Source organism: Crocodylus porosus, unplaced genomic scaffold, assembly GCF_001723895.1.
Source record: "Crocodylus porosus isolate Cpor-Errol unplaced genomic scaffold, CroPor_comp1, whole genome shotgun sequence".
Taxonomy (NCBI): Eukaryota; Metazoa; Chordata; order Crocodylia; family Crocodylidae; genus Crocodylus; species Crocodylus porosus.
In genome coordinates this window covers 15,424,138-15,445,278 of record NW_017728932.1, presented here as the reverse complement: position 1 = coordinate 15,445,278, position 21,141 = coordinate 15,424,138, and the positions used below count along the sequence as shown (strand labels likewise).

Sequence of the window (21,141 nt, the reverse complement as noted above, 5' to 3'; positions counted from 1 at the left end):
GTCTGGTGTGACAACCAAATTTCCAAACGCGTCCTGCAGGGGCCCCACATTACCCGGGACCTTCTTTCTACCCCCTGTGTATTTAAAGAAGGACTTCTTATTATCCTTAATCTGGGAAGCTAGTCCTAATTCCATCTCTACCTTGGCCTTCCTGACTGCCCCCCTACATCCCCAAGCGACTGCAGTATAGTTATCCCTGGTGATGACCCCTTCTTTCCATTGGGTGTTCGCCTCCCTTTTAGCAAGGAGACATTCCCGGATGCCTTTTGTGAGCCATGGAGGCTTGTGTGCCCTCCTGGTCCCTTTGATCCTCGTTGGGATTACCTTATGGGAAACATCTTACCCTGGTTATGAAGTTATGTATGAAACCTCATTACCATCATTCATCTTATAGCAACACACCTTTGGAATGATCAGTGCACTGAGAGGGGGTGCATGTAACAAGAAACAGACCTAGAAGGGCAAAGACAGAGCGGTTGGTTGTGCAAAAAGAGCCATTAAGAATGGAAACGAACATTAAAGTTGTTGTGGAGTGGGCACACTGACCCACGTCTTAGTGTGTCACTTAGTGCTTGACAGGGCAGGAGTGACTGGGTAGCTGAGAGGGCCCGGCGGAGATGCTGGAATTAAGTGCCCACGTTCCATTGCCTACCAGCTGGAGTTGAGCGCTCGGCTCTTGGGTCCCTTGGAAAACTCAGCTTTAAAGGCTTATTGCATGGTTCTTTTAGAGTCCTGATTCCTAAAGCAACATCTGATTTGATGGAGAGGTGTATAGTTTCTTTTAAGCTCCCTTTTCATTTGCCTATATCTCTCTGAATCCTAGTTAGAGCTGCCACCCTCAGAGCTCTGCGCAGCCAGCCCAGCAGACAGTTTGGTGAGAAACCCTGCACTCCTAACACTACTTCCTGGTTCTGTTGTTCATAATAAGCATATCCCTGTGAAGCACATTGTATGGCATTGCCATTATTGTGTGGGTTTTCCATGCGAGGCTTCAGGTTCTATGAGTACTTTAGCAGGAAAGGAGGTAGTGAGATCTCTGGAGAGCTATTAGCTTCAGCAGCAGGGCGGATGGCCTGGGAATTATGTTCCCTCTTCTATCTCTGGGCACTTATTAGTTTGCATTAAGGAGCAGTTACTGATAAATCACGCTATGAAACCCTCTATAATCACTGTTTGAAATGCTGTCTCAGGGCAGATTTATTGTGTTTAAGCCTTCTGTATGGGTACACTTGAATATTATATCGTTAACGTGGTGATAAATAAAAACCTATTTACTCAGCTGTTCACAGCGCAGTCCTAATACCTCAGCTTAGTTGACTCCCTTTTAACTTTATTGCTAAGCGCATACCAGGTTGACTGTGGAGAAAAGCCCCCAGCTCTCCCATCTAGGACAAGCCAAAGTCTGCAGTGAAATGAGGCACTGGATCAAAGATTGTTGTGGGGTGGACCATAGAAACCTGCAGAAAGTGAGATCCACTTTAAAGACTTCTTAACACAACTGTGAGTGAGATCCAAGGCCCACAGAAGTACAGAGAGTCCTTTAGAAATGAGTGGCTGATGGATCTGTGAGAGGGGAAATTCAGTTCCTGGAGTACCCGGGATGTAGAGGTTTTGCCAGTCTGTATTTGAAATCTTTTTGCAAAGCCTGGATATAAAGAGGTGTATAAATAAGTGGCACCCTGCATGACATCTCAATGTGTGCCTGGGGCCTGTGTCCAGAGAGTACTGGTGTCACAGGCTGGTCTCTCTTTACTTTTCTTGAGCTCCGCAGCACTAAGACCCGTGGACCTGTACATGGCACAGTTATGTCACATGTTGGTGTCTGTATCTTTGTGCCACCACCTTCCTCTTCCATCTCATCAACTTGCACCAAGGCCTGGTGTTGAGTTACGGGACCACAAGGAGGGAAGACTTCTCATGTCACAAAACTTAAAACCCAGGGATGTGAGCTGAATGTGGAGGAAGAGAATTCGCCCTCAGAAATGAGATCACTTCTTAATTTATGTGCTTTTTGACCAAGATGTAACCTTGCCTGCCTTCCCCCTTCTCCCCCACCCACAAGGAGTGGGGAGTAGAAATACACTTGAATTGTAGCCTGCAAGAAGGGCAGCACTAAAGTGTCTGGTCTTATAGTTGTATTGTCTCACTTTTTCCCTTTTTAGATCCAAAATACAACAGGGAGCCAGGGTGGGTGTTGCATAACCTACCATCCTGAGATCATGGGGGGATTAGGACTGAAGAACAAAGTAAAAGAAGCTGTGGTGCACTGTAGGGCTTTAAAAATAGTCTTCCCTCTCTCTTACCCTCAGAAACTCCAGGTTACCTGTCCAGAGTAGAGCAGGGGTAGTTGGAGTGGGAGCCTTTCCAGTGACTTGGGTAGGCTGTGGGGCAGGCTCTTAGCAGAACTGTTTCAAAGGACACTGAGACTCGGAGTGAAGACCTGATCTGAACTTCGCAGGGGTTGGGGAAAGTAAGTGATTCTGTATTGCCAGTGACTCGGGATGCTTTGAACAGTGATCTGTAGTTCATCTCCCTTAAGACAGACCTACTCTGGTTACATCTCTGTCCTGCTTAGTGAGGTATTGTGTTTAATGCAACATCAGTGTAAAGGATTAGTAAGGCACAGGCTTGGCAAAGCCAGCTCCTTTTGGATAGGTGCCTTTCAAGTACTGCAGTTTCCGTCTTTTAGGCTCCTAATCTGTTTTGCTCTGCTTCATTAATGCCCATGGGACTAGTCTGCTTGTGTGGAGGGTCTGGATGGGATTTTACAGCTAAGACTACAAAGGGGCTGGGCTGAAACTTCAGTGCGCATAAACCATGCAGAGAACAGGCAGTCTTCAGTGAAGGATGAGAGTCGTGTGCTAGAGGAGATCCAGGAGTTGGGGCTGACCTTAGGACTTGGGCTGTATAGACCCAAGTCTTTGGAGAGCTGGGACCCCGTTTGGCTCACGCAGCTCATCTCGTTCTCTCTGCTGGGAATGGGAAGCTGTTTCCAATAAGAAAGGGCATAAAACAAGCTGTGTCCTGGGGTGCAAAGGTCACTCCCTTTGCCCTCCTGCCTTGATTGTGTGTGGCCGTCCTGTGAGGCCTTGACTTTTGTTTCATGTAAAACCACCCCCCACTATTAATGGCTGAAAGGGGGATCTCTTCAGTCCCTTCTGAGCCCCAGCCTCTCTCTGAAACCCTGCAGAAGGAAACGTCACTGCTGTCTCCCACCCACAATGTGGCAGCATTAATCCCAGGAAGCAAGGGCTGGACCTCCATGGAAGATCAAAAGTACAGTTAATCTCTCGCACTCTTCCATTTGCAGAGAGCTGCCACATCCAGAGCTGCTACTGATTGTCTGTTTTATACGATCACGTCAACTCCAGCTGGTCTTGGTGCTCTCTCTGATTGCCCTCTGGGACTTATTTATACACCTGAAAAATGGTCTTCTCAGCCCAGTAGCTTTCATTTCAGCTTTAATGCTTCCCTGAGGCGGGAGACAGCATTTGCTTTCCTCCCATGATTTACTCTTTGTTGCTGAGGATAGTTTTCTCATGTGGCCAAATTGAAAACCATTTGAGGGCAGTCCGGTTGCTTGCTTTTGGTAATGGTTTTAAATTGTTCCCCAACGAGGCTCCTCACTAGGTAAAAGATTGTTTGCTGTGGGAGCCCATAGCCCAGAGCTGGGAAGACAGAGGGAAGGGAGAAGCCTTCACGTGAAGAATCCTTCCTTTGAGCCCTCTTTCACAGAGCCCTCTTTCATTCAAAGCAGCTTTGTGTGCATGAGCTACAAATGCTGTGTGTCATTCTTATGCAAGTTGGGGCAAAAATGAACGGCCTGGCTGAAATAACAGGTGGCAGAACAAGCCAGATGGTGCCCTGGCTTATTGTTTTGCAGGAAGGAAACTACCAGCTTGACATATGCAAAGGGGAAACCAAACTGAATTCAAATCACTGCTGTAAGTAGAGCCTTATGTGGGGGACAGAAAACAGACTAATTAAAAAAAAAAAAATCCAGGGCTGAGCCATTACAACCTAAGTTTGCCACACAGTCACGGATGTGGGACTGGACACTGAGCTGTGCAGACATTCAGCTAAACAGAGGCCACATGAAGGAAGCAACATAAGTTAGAAATGAACCAACAAGAGGAAAACCAGGGTATTGTTGATATGGTCCTGACCAGCAGCCTCTTTAAGTTCTTGATAGATACGTTCACAAAGCATGAGCTGGCCAGTCACCGCATGTTGCACTTCTGAATGCATCTGGTGCTGGGGTTTAGTATTGCAGGTGGGTGGGAGGAATCTGAAGTTACCTGAGTGCTTGGGCCCCTTTCCATTTGTCTGGCAGGGTAATAGGGTCTTCGTGGTGGTGGTGGTGCCAGAATGGCACAAAGAGAGTGCGGCTGATTCTTCACACCCAAGTCTTTTGTTTTCAGCGCGTGAAACTGCAAGATGCATACACCTCTGAAACATGTGCTCGGGGTGTCTTTTGAGTGTGTTTTTATTTTTGGTACACCAAGGTCTCGCATGGCTTCCTGGGTGCCATTTGTGGGACATCATATGTAAATGAATGTAAGGCTTTTCTCCATGGGGTGGGGGCATCTCTTTCCATGTTAAAATGAAATCAGTAATCAAAGCCTAAAATCAAAGTGAAAATGATTCTTGAAACCAGTATTCACTATTCTGTGTTGTATAGAGCAGTGGTCTCCAAAGTGGGGTGCACAAGACGATTCATTGGGGTGTGGGAAGAAAATATTAGAGCTTCTATTTATATTTATATAAATATACATATATCGGGGGGGTGTGCTCAAAATTTTTTTACTGATAGGGGTGTGTGATCAAAAAAGTTTGGAGACCACTGTATTAGAGGAGGGTGGTCTCATGTCCAGGCAGTGCCCAAGGGCTCAGTTTTTAGTGTGGCATCTCACTTAACCTCTCTGGATTCAGACTCTTGGTTGTGAGAGAGAGGCAATGACACTTGTTCACCCTAGCCCTTCTTCTTACCTGTTCCGACTGTAAACTCCTTAGGATAAGGACTTTCCAACTTCATGAACATACAGGATCTTGCACGATAAGGACCTGGACTCAGTTAGGACCTCAAACTCATGCCACAGGGTCTTAATATCTAAATGTCCTTTATAGAATAGGTTCCTGTTGCCATGAAGATACTGAATTTCCCTTCTGTGAACAGGTATAACCCTGATGTGTTGCTGCCTGTTGGTTTTTGATAACTTGTGTGCTTGAATTCACAGTATAATATCTAACTTCATTTATGTACATGATTCCCCATTACCTTTCAGATCAGCACAGTTAAGGGAAAAGAACTCTGCTTGACCCGTTTCTCTATTTCTGGTTTGTTTAACCTGCACAATGGGCCTGTGGTCCATCAGAGAACTGCATACCTTTGCACTTAGGGAAGACCAAGCCGATTCCATTTGCACGGTGTTAGCGTACGCTGTCGTGCGACTTGTGAGTACTGAAATCAAAATATGTAACTTTGCATCTCTTCTTCTTTGCAGCTCCTTCATTCCCAAGTTCATCAACCACCTATTCAAGTGCAAACCAATTAGCATGGTGGGAGCAGAACAGGTGAGAGAAACTCATTGCATCCTGTTGTAGAGATCTCCGGGCTAAGAAGGGTATTCTACAGAGGTCACGAGGTTGCTGAGGAGAGTTAGGGGTTGTTCTGTTTTACCTGAATTGCATTGTAAGTTCCAGGTAGCAGTTAGATGATGGGAGCATCCCAGGCTCTTGCCTTTGTTCCCATCTTTGCTGCAACTTGTTGTATGGCCTGGAGCACTTTCCTGTACCTTCTGCATGAGGACCCCAGGAGGCCTGAATTCCTCTTCTGAGCTCTCCCAGTCGGTTCCTCCTGTAGGCGCCTCATTAGATCAGTGCAGGTAATAAAGCACGTGGTCCCTATCCCAGAGGGTAGAACGAGATGAAAGTGCTCATACAGCCCCCAGAACTTCTCGGGTGTGAAGCGTTCCTGACAAGCCTTTGCTGTTTGTGGCAAAGGCTCTTGTGGAAAGAGTGCCTGAAAACTGAAATCACCCTCCTGGCTGGGATCTGGCCCTGACCCATGTCGCTGCTTCCTGCACCACTCCTTACTGTGGTGCAGACGCATGCCAGTGCCCTCTCTGCTGACTCAGAGGCCTTGCTGTGTGACAGTATCGTACGCGTGCTTCCCCCACTCCCCTCAAAGTCCAGCCCAGTGTGCGAGGGGTGCAGAGGGTCCTGGGCAACAGGGAGGTTCATCCACAGTTCATATAAATATCTGTTCCTGAAGGAGGGGCGGCTGCCGAATGCGCTGTCTGCAAGGCAGCGATTCCACCATAAATATCAGTTGACTGCTGTGGCTTTTGCAAACTCCAGTCATTAAAAACCCCAGCACAGCGTAAGAGCAGCCACAATAGGAAGGAGAATCCATTTGCATATTAAATAGTCTAGAGAGGAGCCAGTGTACGTTGGTTTGTCAACCTGGAAATTGAAGTTTGGCTGTAGTCGTTGCTGTCTTAACGGCAGAAGCTCTGATCGGGGACTGAAATTTCCTCCTTCACAAAGCTCACCTCTCAGTTCTGATTGATTTCCCCTGCTTCCCCGCGCGCAGTAATCAGTCAATATCCATAGTGTTCTTAGCAGTTAATATTGTTCCCAATCCCCAGGCATGTTCATGGCCATCCAGCCGTGAAGCTGGTTGGTTAGGAATGTTGCATTTTCATGCGGCTGCTGCTTTGCAACAGTGCTAGGAGCTTTATAACCATGTGAACATTTGCTAGTGACCAGCTGTCTGAATTTCTTCTGTTACTAAATGGCAGGACTCTTACAGGTTTCTAAACTGGTGTCCTGTAGAAAAAGGAGGAATCTTTTGTAACATGGTTGGGCACATAACTGGGAAAACAAAGTGTGACCTTGTAAGAGAGGAAGTAGAATCAGCTTTTGGAAATCAGGTTTGTTTTTAACCTCTTTTCAGAGCTACAGGTATGTTGGTGGTACCAAGTACAGTTCTTGACAGCTTTGCTCGTGTTCGAGGAAAGGAGGCTGCTCTTCTAACAGCCTTTCCAGCATCTCCATAATCTTCCAGGGAGCTGCTTTTGGAACACGCGTGCTGCCGGAGGACCTCTCACTTTTGAAACTTGTCAGGGACGGAGCCAACGTCCTGCGTGTGAGACATGGTAGAGTTTCAGTGCTGCCAGACAGCACTGCATGCCCTCCAAATGACGCTCAGCTAATGTAGAGCTTTAACTTCCAAATTATAGCCAAAAACATACCCCTTTGCGCCTGGGCACTCCAGAGGCGTGAGATCAGTTGCTGATGGACATGTTGCAGTGGTGAGGTGTAATTACCAGGGAATGCTTAATGAAGAGTGGAAGCATAAGAGACAGCTGACATTTTTGCCTTTACTAATTTGTTTCCCGGCTCATGGTTTGTTTGAACAGCTTTGCAGAAGGTAGGTTATGGAAACCTTGTGTGTGTGTTTGTCTGTGGAAAGTTTAGGGAAGAAAGTGTTGTGCAGAAGTGTAGGTTGCTGTAGGAGACCTTAGCTGGCTAGGGAGCGGTGCAGGGCCTATGATGCATGCATTTTGAACAGAATAGGTTGGCACCCTTCCTAGAGCCTTGGGGCTAAGTTATGTAGTTCCCCAGGGCTCCATTTGTGGTTTTCTAGAGCACTGTCTTGGGGGATTTCTGTAGGCGTTTGGCAGCAAAGCTGAGCCCACCAGGCTTGTATACACTCTGCTCTGGATGGGTCTCAGCTTTTTGATCTGGTGTAGTGAGTGGCCTGAGGGAGACTAACGCAGCCAGGAGTGGACAAGGAGGACTGATTTGGGAGAGGAATGAAACGTGTTGGGGATTGAGACTTAGAGAAAAAGTCTGGAGTAATGAGGAAAGTCAAGAAATCAAGCATGGGAAGAAGAATGCAAGAGAAAAATAGTGAAGTTCAGCTTTTCAGAAAGAAGTGATTCTTGGATGTCCTCGTTTTCAGACAGTGCTGGACACCCTCTCTCAAAACTTGGCCCAGTTACAGTGCGTCAGTTTGGACACCCAAGACAGAGGTGATCCAGCTCAGTCATCCTTCCTTTTATTTTTTTAATACTTAGCATTAGGTTCAATCCACCTGCTTTGAAAACTAGTTAAGTGTCTGGGTCGGTTTTCTCCTTTTAAAAACATGTAAAAAATCAACATTGCTCTAAGGCTGAGATTTTTGTGCTAAGCTACAGCCGAGAGCAAATCGCTTTGAGTTCTTAACCCTGCCCCGTGCCAGTGTTATAATGACAAATGCTTAGCCTCAGATGTGTGAGCTGGGATGTGACTGATCTCACACTAAGCAGAGTCAGGTTTCTGCTAGGATGTGCCAGGGCATCCCAGATCCGGCAGGAGGTGCTGCATTTTGGAAGAGGTCTCATCAAAGATCTCCTTGTAGCTTTGCCAAGAGTTTGGGCCTGGAGCACTGCCAGCCACGGGGCCTTCTTTCTTCTCTCCCATCAAGCAGCAGACAGCAAGACATGACCTGAAGGAAGCAAGAAGTGGTGTCATACGCCCTGGGCCTCGACTGATGCGTTTCCATTGAAAGAGTGACCTTTTGACGGATACCCTCATGTCAGGGGATGCACATGCCTGGGCAGAGCAGCGGGCTCTCATTACCTTTACGTTCTGGGGGCAGCTGTCAGGTCTGTCACTCTCCATTCACCTGTCTCATGGACTCTTTGTTTGAAGATGTGGCTGGGGGAGATGTGCCTTCAGCTGTCTGCTGTGGACACAGCTGTTTCGCTGCAGGCTGCCTCTGGTGGAAAGGCAGGATCATCCTGAGCAGGAGAACAGTAAACTTCTGACTGGTGCCTTAGAAGGTGCCTGTTGCCAAGGAAGGGGAGGATAAGTCTCTGAGCAGCAGGCTGCCATGAAAGGAAACAGGGTCTTAGAAACAAAAAAACACTCCTGCACTTGTCTAAAATTCTCCCGCTGTTTCCTAATAGAAAGCAAACGGCCCTAGTTGTACAATAAGCCTTATCAGAGACTGAAGGCAGTTCCTAGATCTTGTCAGAAGAACCAGGAGACTAAAGCGATTAACCCACTGCCAGCAGTGAATTTGTGCTTTTTAGTAAAGGGCTTGATTGTTGGTGTGTTGAAATAATGTGCAACCTTTCAGCCCTCTGGTAGCAGGCATTCGAAGCAAACAGCAGCATGAGGCAGTACAGGTTTTTGTTCATCTTCAATCCCCTTTGAATCTGTTTCATTTTAAGTGAGGCTTGCTCTCTTGGCCAGGTTGATTGGGTATTTAGATGCAGTGAAATGGCCCCGTGGGATTTGCAAAGGCACCTGAATAAATTAGGTTCCTGACACCCACCTTGGGTTTTCTGAAAAGCCCACTCATTTCCTGTCTGCGTCCTCTGGTGACAAAATACTTTTGTAAGTCTGACCCTGTGTGCAATGGTTAGTGCAGCCGCATTGCTTTTCAGTGCCCTGCTGCTTTTGGAAACTGCTTTTCTCACCTGCTATTTAATAAAAGCTATGCTAGAATCCAGGCGCTGGCACAGGGTTTGTGTTAGAAATCCTGTCTGCAGGCGACTGACCTGATATCATCAGTTCATCTGGCGCAAGCCTCGAAACAGCCATCGTGGAGTCCTGATAGTCTGTCGCTGTTAACCCCGTCCAGATTTGAACTTCCGTGCACTGCACTGCCCTGGCCCTCATTTTTTGCTCAAGAGCTGTGTTCCTTCATATATTAGAAAAGTCCATGTGGTCCTTGTTCTGTAGCACAAATGTTAATGCCATTTGGTCTGGCGGTTGTAGGGGTTTTTACAGTACTAGTAATGTTATGCAGCCCATGGGAAGAGCAGGCATCCACCTGGCTCCAGGAGAGCCCCTCTGCAGGAAACGTGCTATGGGTCTGGATAGCCTAACAGTTCTTCCTGCCCAGCGTTGTAAAAGCAGATCATACTCTGCTTTGGTGGAAGCACCATGCAGCCTGGATTATTCATACTTCAGCCTAGATGGCCTCTCTCCTGTGTTTTACATTGAACTGGTGTGGTCCCGAAAGCTATGGCGTTTGTGGCAGTAAAGCACTTACCAAGGCTTCCTCTCCCCAGCTGCCAAGCATTTGGAGGTGCTGGTTTAGAGAAAGTCAATATGCACTGGATCCTTTATCCTAATGGTTTGTAAATGCAATGCAGCGGGAGCAGGGAGCTGTCAGCGCATCTACTGTGCCGTAGATTTATTAGTTATGTGAAGAAGACAGTCAGCAAGTGGGTGAATAAATGCAGAACGCTTGGTAGAACGGCAGGTCGGCAGGCAAAGGAAGCGAGGTGTTGAAGTGACTGTAGGAACTCATTAGCATTGCAGCTTCATATCCCCTTATCCTACAAACAGCAGATGATGTTCCTGCATGTGCGCTGAGGGAATGGGGTCATCCAGGTAACATGAGCCCAATACCCAGGTGGGGTAAATTGCAGTCAGTGGAGCTATGCTGATATTCACCCGTGGTGGGGATCTGGTCTTTTAAGTCTCCATGGCGTTAATTCATTCTTCCCATGCCATCAGTGATATCAGTGCCCCAATTGTCAGGGGTCATAAAGAGTTAAACTTCCACATCCAGGAGCTGAGGGACCTTTGTGTATGAGAACTGTGTGTAACGGAACGGTCAACTGTTACAGCTCCTGCTGGATACTCACTCTCTGAAGATGGTCCTCTTGGATCTGCCTTCCATCGGGTCCCAAGTGGTGAGGAAAGCACCTGCCAGCTACACCAAGATCGTCGTGAAGGGCATGACTCGGGCAGAGATGATCCTGAAGGTAACTGCTCAAGATTCCTGACCTAGACATGCGGGGCTGGCATTGCAAGGGGCCCTGTCTTTGGAAACCAACCTTGCAGAGAGCCCAGGGCACACAGCAGGCTGGGACTTCTCAAGGGATTGGGCACTGCATGTGCTGCCAGGGTGCTGTGCCCGCTGGGTTGCAGCGTGCTGGATTAATGCTTGTCTCCTTCCTGTGTCTTGTGCCCCTCTTTCTGCAGGTGGTCATGGCTCCCCATGAGCCCCCGGTCGTGTTTGTTGACAATTACATCAAGCTCCTCGCCGACTGCAGCACAGACACGTTCCAGAAGATACTGGACATGAAGGTCAGAACCCCTCCAGCTAATTCCGAGCGCCTGGGCAGCCCCTTCGGTTGAAGGCTGCAGGCTTCGAAAGAGGCTTGAGGGGGAAGCAATTTTCAGAGGAAGTGCATCCTCCCACCTCTGGAAGTTAACGCTTCTCCCCCCACACCCCTTACAGAGCTGCAGTTCAGCCTGGGGTTCCAGGTGGCTGCATCCTGCCTGTGTGAGAGACAGAGACAAGGAGCTGGATTCCCAGTAGCTCCACCCAGGCACCTGCTCTCCAGGCTTGGTAAGGCTTTGGGCACATCTTAATTGTGCTTTCCTTTTCTGCTTTTCCATAGGGCCTAAAGAGAAGCGAGCAGAGCAGCATGCTGGAGCTGTTCCGCCAGAGGCTCCCTGCCCCTCCCTCGGGGATGGAAAACCCTGGCTCCATCTCTCTGACAGCACCGACGCCCGAGCAGGAGTCCTCCCGCATACGGAAGCTGGAGAAGCTCATCAAGAAGAGACTGTAGGCCAGTGGAGGAAGCATCTGTCCGCCCTGCGGCTGCCTTCTGTCCCATGCACAGCGCCTCAGACCTCCCCTTGTCCTACACTACATTGGCGAAACATAGATGTTCGATCAGTTGGCTCCATGCAGCTGGGGTTGGAAAGGCGACGTGAAGCAAGGTGGAGTGAGTGACACTGGGGACAGTGGGCAGATTCACTTGCTCAACCTGGGGCATTCATAGCTCATGATCAGAGACCGTGGCAGAGCCTGGAAGGTAGGACACGGTTAGAGTGGATCATTTGCCCTAACCCCCAGGGTTTGGCCACTCCTCCAGCATCAAGCTGCAGTTCCCACTTAGACCTCCCCCCACGGCCAGTTTGACTCTATCCTGAAAATGTCAGGACGCCTCTTGCTCCCCATCATGCAGCTGCTTGTTTGTTGAAAAGCAAGATGCAGAGATACCCCTAACAGCTGGGATTCTGGCACCTGCAACTCAGCTGAACCTGGAGCGAGACGCCCACGTGCCCCTCTTGTGATCTGAGGGCTGGCACAGCCATAAACTAGCGAGGAGGATCCTCCTCCCTGGAGAGCAAGGCCGGGGCCAGTTTACAGTGAACTTGCCAGCAGTCTCTGCTGCAGCTTTGAGGCCAAGTTCTCCGTCTGCAGCTTCTTGTTGTCTCCTGCAGGCAGGGCTCCCCCGCTCTCCCTTCTGGGAATTCCCACGCCGTACCTGTCTCCTTCCCCCACTAAGGGCTGGAACAAGCCAGCCATCCGGCAGAACCGTCTCCCCGTGCTCTTGGCCACCTGTTTCATTCCAGGCTGTGGGTGTACTCCCTTGGTGCCGGCGCTGCCCTGCAGGGAGAGCTACTAGAAATGGGAGTTGTAATTAGCAGCCTGCTGCTGCCAGGGTTTGTTGGCAGGGTGGAGCTCACTCTTCAGATTTAAACCGGAAGGGCCCCACTCCTAATGTTAGCCCTGCTGTAACTGGACAGAGCAGGCTGTTGGATTGGGGCCAGCCTAAGGGAGAGGAGGATTAGACTCTAAATATCCAAGCCCAGGCTGTTTTACAGCAACTTTTGGAGTCAGAGCACTAGCTGATCTCGGAGGGAGCAGGCAGGTGGGTGGAGCACAAGGCCAAAACATTAGCAGGGAAGAACTGCTCTACTTTTCAGGGGATCCGTAAGCGAGAGACCCAGTCACGTTGTTACTGCCTCTGGATCTCTCCCTAACCTCCCCTGTGCCTTTTCCTTGTCACCCTAAAAGCGTTTCCCGGCTGAGCTGATGTGACAAGACCACATGGATTTCCATGGCCAAAGAATCTTTGTGCACCTTCCTGGCTGTAATCCCAGCTTTCCCTCTGTCCCGTGGGATGGGTGTTTGCTGCAGCTGGCTGGCGGCTGCCTTGGGAGAGTCGCACTCCATGGCACACTTGGGTTTCTCTTTGTGGCAGCACTGCTGTGGGGGCTGCTGTACAGACAGGCTTTCAGTGTTCACAGCCACAGTTCAGGGGCATAGAGCTCACCTGAGGCAGGGCCATGAGGGGCGTGCACTCCAGATCAAGCATGGGTTCATTTTAACTGAACTCTGCTCATACAAACCCACAAAGTCTCAGTGAAACTCACATTCCCCCTTGTACCGCCACACTTCATCCCTCTTCCCCTTCTGAGAAGTTTTGCTTTTTAGGCTGAAAATCTGGCCTAATGCCAGGTTTCCTGGTCATCTTTTTGTTCTGTCCCACCCCTCCCTCACCTCCCCGTTTCTGCCTTGTGCACAGAGGTGGGGGATCCGTGGCTGGCCCAGGGATGGATCTGGTGTCTGTGCCAGCTGCTGAGGGCTTGCTGATATAGGCTGAGAGAGCAAAAGCAGTTTGGGGTGGGGTAGGTGTCTGGGTTCTGCACTAAGTAACCAAGTGATCTGCTAAAAGAGCCAGCCAGTGACCTAAAGCTGAGCTGGACTTTGGCTTACAGCTGCACCCGCTTCTAGCCATCTGCTCTGACCATTGTTAGCCACTGTCTGCACTTCTGGGTTTCTCTTCTCCAGACCTGTTTGCTGCGCCCCTACCCTGAAGCCAGCCGTTCTCATCACCGAGCACTAGCACTCCTCATCTCCTCGCTGAAACCTTTCCCTAACGCTCAAGCACTGAACAGATGTGACATATTTGCTCTGGACCTGCTGTGCTTCCTTTGCCCTGTGCACTTGCACCCTACAGGGGAGCAAACTCCCGGCGTTCCTTTGGTCTCAGCAGCTGGTACACACGGGTGCACTGTGCTGGAGGGACTTCTTCCTCTTGTAGGCTTTGCAAGGTCTTCTGAAGCATGGTTCTCAGTTTGATGCAGAGGACTTGGGAAAGGTTCCATAATTGTCCTTCATTTCCTTTTGGACGTGGGAAGTGTTGCTCCCCTTTGATTGCACGCCAGCTTGGAATAGCTCTGTCGGAAAAGGAACTTTGGCGGCTTCATTTAATTAGCAGATAAAATCTCAATCCCTGCTTCAAAGGAAAGAAAACTGACATTTTTGGGTCCTCTGCTTGGGGGACAACATGGACCTGGCTTCAGAGGATGGCTGCTCAGTAGCTTCAGAAAGCTCAGGCACCTGGGATGATTCAGGTTGCAAATCAGAAACAGAAGCACGCAATCCCTTCCCCAGGTACCTGTACCTCCACTTATCCCCCAGACTTCCCTGACCAACAAGGCAGGGGTGGGAGAGTCCATTTTGTGCCCAGGTTGGTGGTGATTTTGCAAGATGAATACATCAGTCTTTGTTCTGCTTGTAGACGAGCTGACAGAAGATAGAGTTAGTCAGCTAGTGGTTACGTACCCTTGCTGATCACTACCGTTAACCTAAGATCTGACGCTTGCATGATGTGCGTGGCACTGGGATGCATGCGTGAAGCTTGCTGACACTAGGAAACCTCTAGAATTGGCCCACCCGGATAGCCTCTGGGTCCGGGGTGCTGGGTGAGGTGCTGGGAGCCCTGGCATAGACAAGTGGCTGTCTACAGTAGGGCTCCCACACTGCTGTACTAATTTTTGGCAAAGAGGGGTGACAACAGGCCCTGGTTACACGAACGTCTGAACTGCCTCGGGCAGCATTGCTGATTCGCAGCACTGCCCCAAGGTGCCTTTTCTTGTGTTCTAGCTCATCGTCCAGGGAGCTGTGCGTTCGCTTGGAACAGAGCAGTTGGCAAAAAGCAGCCCGAGAGAGGAGGATGTGAACGTGCCTCCCGTTTATAGCCAGCCCTTCCTGAAGAACAGATAAACCCCAGGGGGCGTTTGCAGGGCAAGGTATTAATTTATGAGAGACCGCCAAATGCAGTGACCATTACAGATGAAACGTAAGGGACGTGCATCGGGGCAGTTCCTACTTGCTGGACTAAAAGCACGTTTCAGATTATTCATTCCCTCGCAGTGACCATTAGCAGTAGTTGTGGCCAGGTCCGTGAATCTCTTGTGAATGGTTGGGGACCAACTCCAAATGGTTTTCGCATTTCTTTCCCTGGAAGACTCCATGGAGAGAATTATCTCTGCATGTCAGAGTTGTAAAGATAACGGGAGAGAAAGAAAGGTTAAAATGAAAAAACAATCTTAAAAAAACAAAAATAAAATGTTCTGATTGTGGGTGGGTTGAACTGTACCTTGTAAAAGATGTACTTGCATTTTTCTACTTTGAGAAATGTTCTTCCTTTGTTCTTGTGTATTTATCGTTCTGGGTGCTTTGGGAAATAGAAACGCGAGATGCTTGAGTTGCACATGTTCTGAAGATAACGGAAACCTGTTTCTGTACAAAAGGCTTTCTGCCCAGGAAATAATTTGTGTGTGTATGTCGGAACGTGACACTACAGCTAATTAAAACATTACTCGTAGCTGTGTTTTGCATGTAGTTTTTAACAGCTGATGGGGGCAAATTGGGTTGAGGTGGCTCTGCGGCAGGAAGCTGAAACCCTCTGTGCTCTCGTGCACACACATTGCAGCTTTTGTCCTGAGGGTTTTTGACCATGAAGGAATTGTATCACTGTCTTAGGGGATGTGTTCCCCATGGACTGTTGTCTGATGCATTTATTCCTCTTGTCATGGCTCAGATGATATAGTAAGACACCTGTGGCCTTGTAAGCTTGCATAATAAACCTTGCTTTTCTCCTTTATTCCCTTGCTCAGCAGGCAGTGTTTCCTTCCTGTCATCTTTCCCACCTCCCAGATTTCTGTGGCCCCAGAGAAGTGACCTTTTGCTGACGGCACTCCTGCTCCTAGGAGCAAAGCCAGTGGGATTCTTCCATCACCGGCCATAGGGAGGCAGTCCAGGAAAGTAACTTTGTGTTCTTTGGTAATTGGATGATGAATTGTAATGACCCAGCTGTAACTTCTGGAAAAATTTCTCTGGAGCCTAAGTCTCCTTTGATGATAATGAAGAGCTGGTGACTTTCAGAATACAACAGAGAGCATTTTCATATTGAGCTGTTTATTTTGCACTGACAATTAGTGACTCATTTATTTTTCCAATATAACCTTCCCTTGGCCCTGCCTTCGTCCATCCGTTAGGCAGAAGAAAATCAGGGGGAGGCAATAAATGTGCGTGCTGATCTAGTTCTTTCACTGAGCTTAGAGGTGAACAGGACCAGCAGGGTTATAATATATGAATCATCGGGTAGGTGGGAAGGGGGCCGCAGAAACCAGGTTGCTATCAGCTGGCTATATAAGATGGTTGGCACTTGAATCTGTACTTAGAAAATGAGCTGAAATGTTTTAACTTGGGTTGTGTCAAAAACTGTGTGTGTGTTGCTTTAGGTGGAGCTAGCTATACCACCTACTGTTAAGGGTGTCCAATAAAACCCTCTTTCCATTTGCTGATAACTTTGCCAAACTTGTAAGCATTTGGGCTGATTTTTTTTCCATGCTGGGCCTCAGGCCCCCCCCCTTTTTTTTCTTTCTTTCTTTCATTCATTCATTTATTTATTTGAAAAATCAGCCAAAACCATCCAGTCATTTCCAAGAGGCAGGTGAGGGAAAAACAAGATGGTTTTGCTCATTTTAAATATTCTGGTAGCCTTTTATTTGAAATGCTGTTGTGCTCTCCTGTTTTGGAATGGGCCAGATCACTGGCCAGCCGGTGGCCTCTAGGTCAGGGCTATTCCTTTGCTGGCCCCAGGAAAATTCACTCGCATGATAAACCTCTGCGCATGCTCAAAAGAGACTTCTTGGATTTTAGCAGCTAAATTCCCTGAACAATCTGCATGATGGCACAATCCAACCCAGAGCTGATCAGGGCTCTCCTTCCAAAGGCTGCTGCACAGACTTCTGCTCCCTGTGCGTCTGGGTTTGAACACCTGCACGGAGAGCAGACAGAGGCTGTCTTCTCTGAAGTCTTGTCCTCCACCTTTTACCTGGGCAGGGCCAAAAACACAGGGGAGTAGCTGCTGGACAGAGGCTGCCGATCTATTGCTGCTGATAGTCACCTCCTTAGTGCCAGGAGCAGAGGCCTTGTGTGCTGGACCCGTTGATGACCCGTGGGGTGTCAGGGTGATGTCGCATGATGCAATTCCTGTTTATTCAGCTTCCTTTTCGGAAGAGAGGTGGGAAGTGCCTCGCCAAAAAACTAGCATTGCAGACGAGCACCTTTCAGATGGCAAGCTCAAGTGCTCAGATGCAACATGGTTTCCTCTCTCTGTGCATTATGAGAGTGGCTTTAATGACATGATCAGATGCTCTTTTTTTCCACAGGCAGCCTTGATGCTAGCATTTCCTAACTCTGCCAGGGCTCACCTTTGCGACCTCAATGATGTTTTTCAAATGAGAGGGCCGTGATGGATACAATGGCTGTTGAAGCCGTTTGGCTCTTATTCATCAAAGCACACATTGTAAAACATTATCAGTAATCATAATCACCACCATTTTCTACCTTTGCCTGCTTTCTCATAGCAAGCCAAGTTATCCCTAACTGGGGTAGGAACCTAAGATTGTGTCTTCGCTGTTCTAGTGCTCGGTTTGTTAGCTGACAGCAGTGATCTAGAGAAGACCTGTTGTTACTGCTGTGTCTGATTTGGCCACAGCTAGGGAATCTCGCTTGTGCTGATTACGGTCTGCCCAAATCAACGCGAGACCCATTTTTGACCTTTCCCAGTGTGGTTCTGTCTCTTCCTGTCCTGAGATGTCCCTTGCTGGTGGGCTCTGATACATAGGAGTCCTCAGAATGAGGGAGCTAATGAGAGGAGCAGTAAATACTGCTCAGAGTAGAAACACGTGAAGGGGACGCTACAGCAAACGGCTGCATGCGTCGCACCGAGTACTCCTAGGACAGCCACTGCTTGAACACAGCGGCTCCTGGGCCCGGCTCTGTGCTCAGCTCAGGTCTCAGCGCTCTGAAGGAAGAGGCCAGCTTTGGCAGCAAACAGAACAAAGGCCACTGGGTTTCTGTGGGGAATGAGATCCTACTGCAGGGGGAAAGTGTGCTTCCCTCCAGAGTCCCTGATGCTGCCTGGTGCCAGAGGAGCGCAGCTGTCTTAAGGCAGTGGCTTTAAATCTTCGGAAAGGCAGCCTGCAACAGCAGGCGAACATAAGGCTTCTGCGGTTTGCAAAGGCTGCAGCAGAAGGTTCATGGAAACAGATTAGGGCTTCTAGTAACCAAAGCAACGTTCGGGGATGCTCGTAGAGGTGCAGTCTAACCGCAAGGCAACAAAAATGCTTATGGAGCTCGTGCTCGGTTCAGCTGCTTTGAAGTGCAACTGCGAGTGTGATTCAAGTGCCGTATGGTTTCGCAGACTCTGCCGGGGCAGGGAGCCTGGAATTTCCCATTGTTTGGAAATGATTTTCCGTTGTTATCAAATAACACAGATTGTTTCTGATTCTTTTTCTCCTTCATTGATTTCTCCTCAGTACTGACATGAATGTGCCTATTGTGTGATTACTGATTAAGCTCAGAAAACTCGTCCTGGGTGGAAACTTTCCCAGCAGAACAAGGGGCTTGATTAGATGGGCTCACACTCATAGCAGAGGAGGTAGATGATAGACACAAACGAGCTGGCACTTACACACAATGGCAAAGATTTTCCTAGGTGACTGAGTACTTTTGAGTCCCTGAAAAGGAGCCTGGTGTCCAGAGAGCCTGACCACCTGCCCTGCGAGGGCTCAAGCAAGATGTCTTAACACCTTTCCCTGTAACAGAGCCACAGGACAGCTTGTGATGGGCCATTTTGAGCATCTGCCTATTTACAGAAGATGAACCGGGGTCCGTCCAGACTGTGAATGCTGCTGCATCATGGAATGGCTCTGCGCACGCATGATGCGCTCACCGACAAGGCTGCACGCATCTCCCAGCTGGCTGCAAGGAGAGCTGCTGAACTTGACTTTGCTCAGCGTTACACGAACTGGGACTGCTCAAGAAGTAGGTTGGAGCTGGGAGATGCTTCCTTCTCCAGCTTACTGCAGCAGAATAGAAACCCCGGGGTGCTGGTGGGGGTGCTGCCTGAACTCCAGAGGCTGAGAGGATGCGGCTGCGGGCAGGAGGATCCTGACGAGATCTAGCAGCAGCATCCCGGCTTTGGGATGGTGCGGACTCCTGGAGCAGAAGAGGAGCCCCATGCACCGCGAGAGGAGGGGCCCGGACCGGACCTGGCCAGCCCAGGAGCGCCCAGTGGTGAGTGCCCGGCAGGGGCTAGCGCGGGTCTGGCTCGGTGCCCAGGGGCTTTCGGACGCTGCCGAGCCCAGACACGTGCAGTGCGCTGTGCTGTGGGTACCCTGGGAACCAGAAGGCTCAGCCCTTCAGGGGAGACTTGGTGATGGCACTGCTGACCGGATGGGGCAGGGGCTGGTATGAGACTCACAACCACGGCCCAGACGTGGCCGCCTCCTACCGCACGCTGGAGGCCAAGCACGCCTGCACCACTTAGCTTAACCTGCTGGCCTTCCTGCCCAGCCTGGGGCCTGGGCGAGTGCCCCTAAAACCGGCACTGGTCACTGCTAAGGGGGGTGTCCAACCCAGTGCCTGGCTGTACGGTCTGTGCCGTTCTTGAGGCCCGCAGCCAGGAGCAAGGCCTAAGCCCAGCCCCAGCAGACTTGGGTCCATGGGCTCAGTGTTGGGATCCCCCCCCGCTGCCTCGTGTGTGCCCCCAAATAGGGTTTGGGGGGAAGAGGGGGCTCCGCCAGAGCGGACAGAGCATCTGTTACTTCTCGCTGACCCTGAGGTCTCTGCCGTGGAGCGGCTAGCCGTTCTCGTGAACTAATTTGGGCTGTTGCCATGTACCTGGTTAAACGGGTGCCCTGTGAATTGTGCGAGGGTGGTAATCGGACTAGGCGTTGCGTTTGATTGACATGGTTTCCAGAAGAAAAGCCAGGGGAGTCTGCCCTGCTCCATGTCCTGAAATTGCTCCTGGTGCTTTCAGTTCCTGCCTAACGAGCGATGTACAGAGAGGAGCAGACCAGCGAGTTCCTGTCTCCTCTCAGGTTAGCTCTTCACAGGAGCATTGGCCTTTAACCAGCTCTGCTGCATTTATTCTAGTTCGAAGTGAAATGAATCAGTCCTCTCTGCAGTCTCTCCAGCCGGCCGTCAGCGGAGACTCAACTTCTTGCTGGTGGGAATTGACCTTTTCCCCCCCTCCCAACCCAGCAAATTTCACTAACTAAATTATCGGCAGAAATTCTCCTGATCCCAGGACCTCAGCAGCAGCTCTGAAATAATAATTGCGTTAGTCTGGAAACTGCTCCAGGAGCCTTTTAGGTCTTCTGATTTCAGCAGGGGCGTTTTCAAGAAGGTATCAAAGTTAAAGGTGATCAGCTTTCCCATTGTTCAGAAACCATAATCTCCTTTGGGCATATTTTAAGCAACAGTGAAACACCTGCCTGGGGCTATTTTTTTTTTTTTTTGTATTTTGTTTTGCCCAAACCATGAGGGTTTCCATCAGGGTTTTAATGTCTTTTTTTTTTTTTTCATGTACATTTTTTGCTGTGAAGATAAACAACCTAGCAGTAGTTCTTCAAAGGAATGTAAATTCCTCAAGGAAGTATCCGGAGTTCCCAGCCGAGCATAGCTGCAAACCACAGACGCCTATGGCTGAAGGCTTGGTTCTGCTTTTAATTTGGGGGTAGCAGAGAAATTCTTTGTCAGGGCTTGGGTTCACTTGTGCTGCACCCATCAGGCCAGACTGTGTCTTACTGTACAGCAAAGTGTTTGCTTTGGCTGCCAGCAAAGGTTGTCTTTCCCCATTGAATCTGATGATGCGGCGTGATTATTTAATTAGAATTTTCCTTCAACTGTTCCATTAGCCTCCCTAGCAATACAGGAGTTGGAGCCCGTTCCCTCTGCGTCCTTGTTCTCCTCCACCCCTTCATCTCTGCCTCGGTTGCGGCAGCCACTCAAAAATGCAATTAGATGGGCAGAGTGCTGGCGATGTGGGGCCGGTTCTTCCAGGGAAGGTTTTCCGTGACATCTGTACATCGAGATGCACTGGGTTAATGACAGCAGCTCAGTTCAAGCAGTTAAGCTTCGAGCTGTGGGCGCCGCACTTCAGGGGGGACGTGGACAGCATGGAGACGGTCCCGAGGAGGCCACTCGCATGGTCGGGGGCAGCAGGGCAGGCCCTACGAGGAGAGGCT

General features: G+C 49.5%; 2 protein-coding genes across 4 annotated transcripts in view; both read left to right on the top strand.

The window, feature by feature from the left end:
* Positions 1-15,701, top strand: part of VPS53 (VPS53, GARP complex subunit) — a 75,187-nt gene extending 59,486 nt beyond the window's left edge. For all 3 annotated transcript variants that reach the window (XM_019545722.1, XM_019545721.1, XM_019545723.1), the window contains exons 19-22: positions 5,505-5,574; positions 10,635-10,772; positions 10,993-11,097; positions 11,415-15,701. In XM_019545722.1, the coding sequence (XP_019401267.1) occupies positions 5,505-5,574; positions 10,635-10,772; positions 10,993-11,097; positions 11,415-11,585 (484 nt within the window). In that variant the 3' untranslated portion in view covers positions 11,586-15,701. The remainder of the gene's footprint in view (positions 1-5,504; positions 5,575-10,634; positions 10,773-10,992; positions 11,098-11,414) is intronic.
* A 5,299-nt stretch (positions 15,702-21,000) lies between these two features.
* RFLNB (refilin B) overlaps positions 21,001-21,141 on the top strand; it is a 5,210-nt gene continuing 5,069 nt past the window's right edge. The window contains exon 1 of the mRNA XM_019545313.1: positions 21,001-21,081. Within this exon, the coding sequence (XP_019400858.1) occupies positions 21,001-21,081 (81 nt within the window). The remainder of the gene's footprint in view (positions 21,082-21,141) is intronic.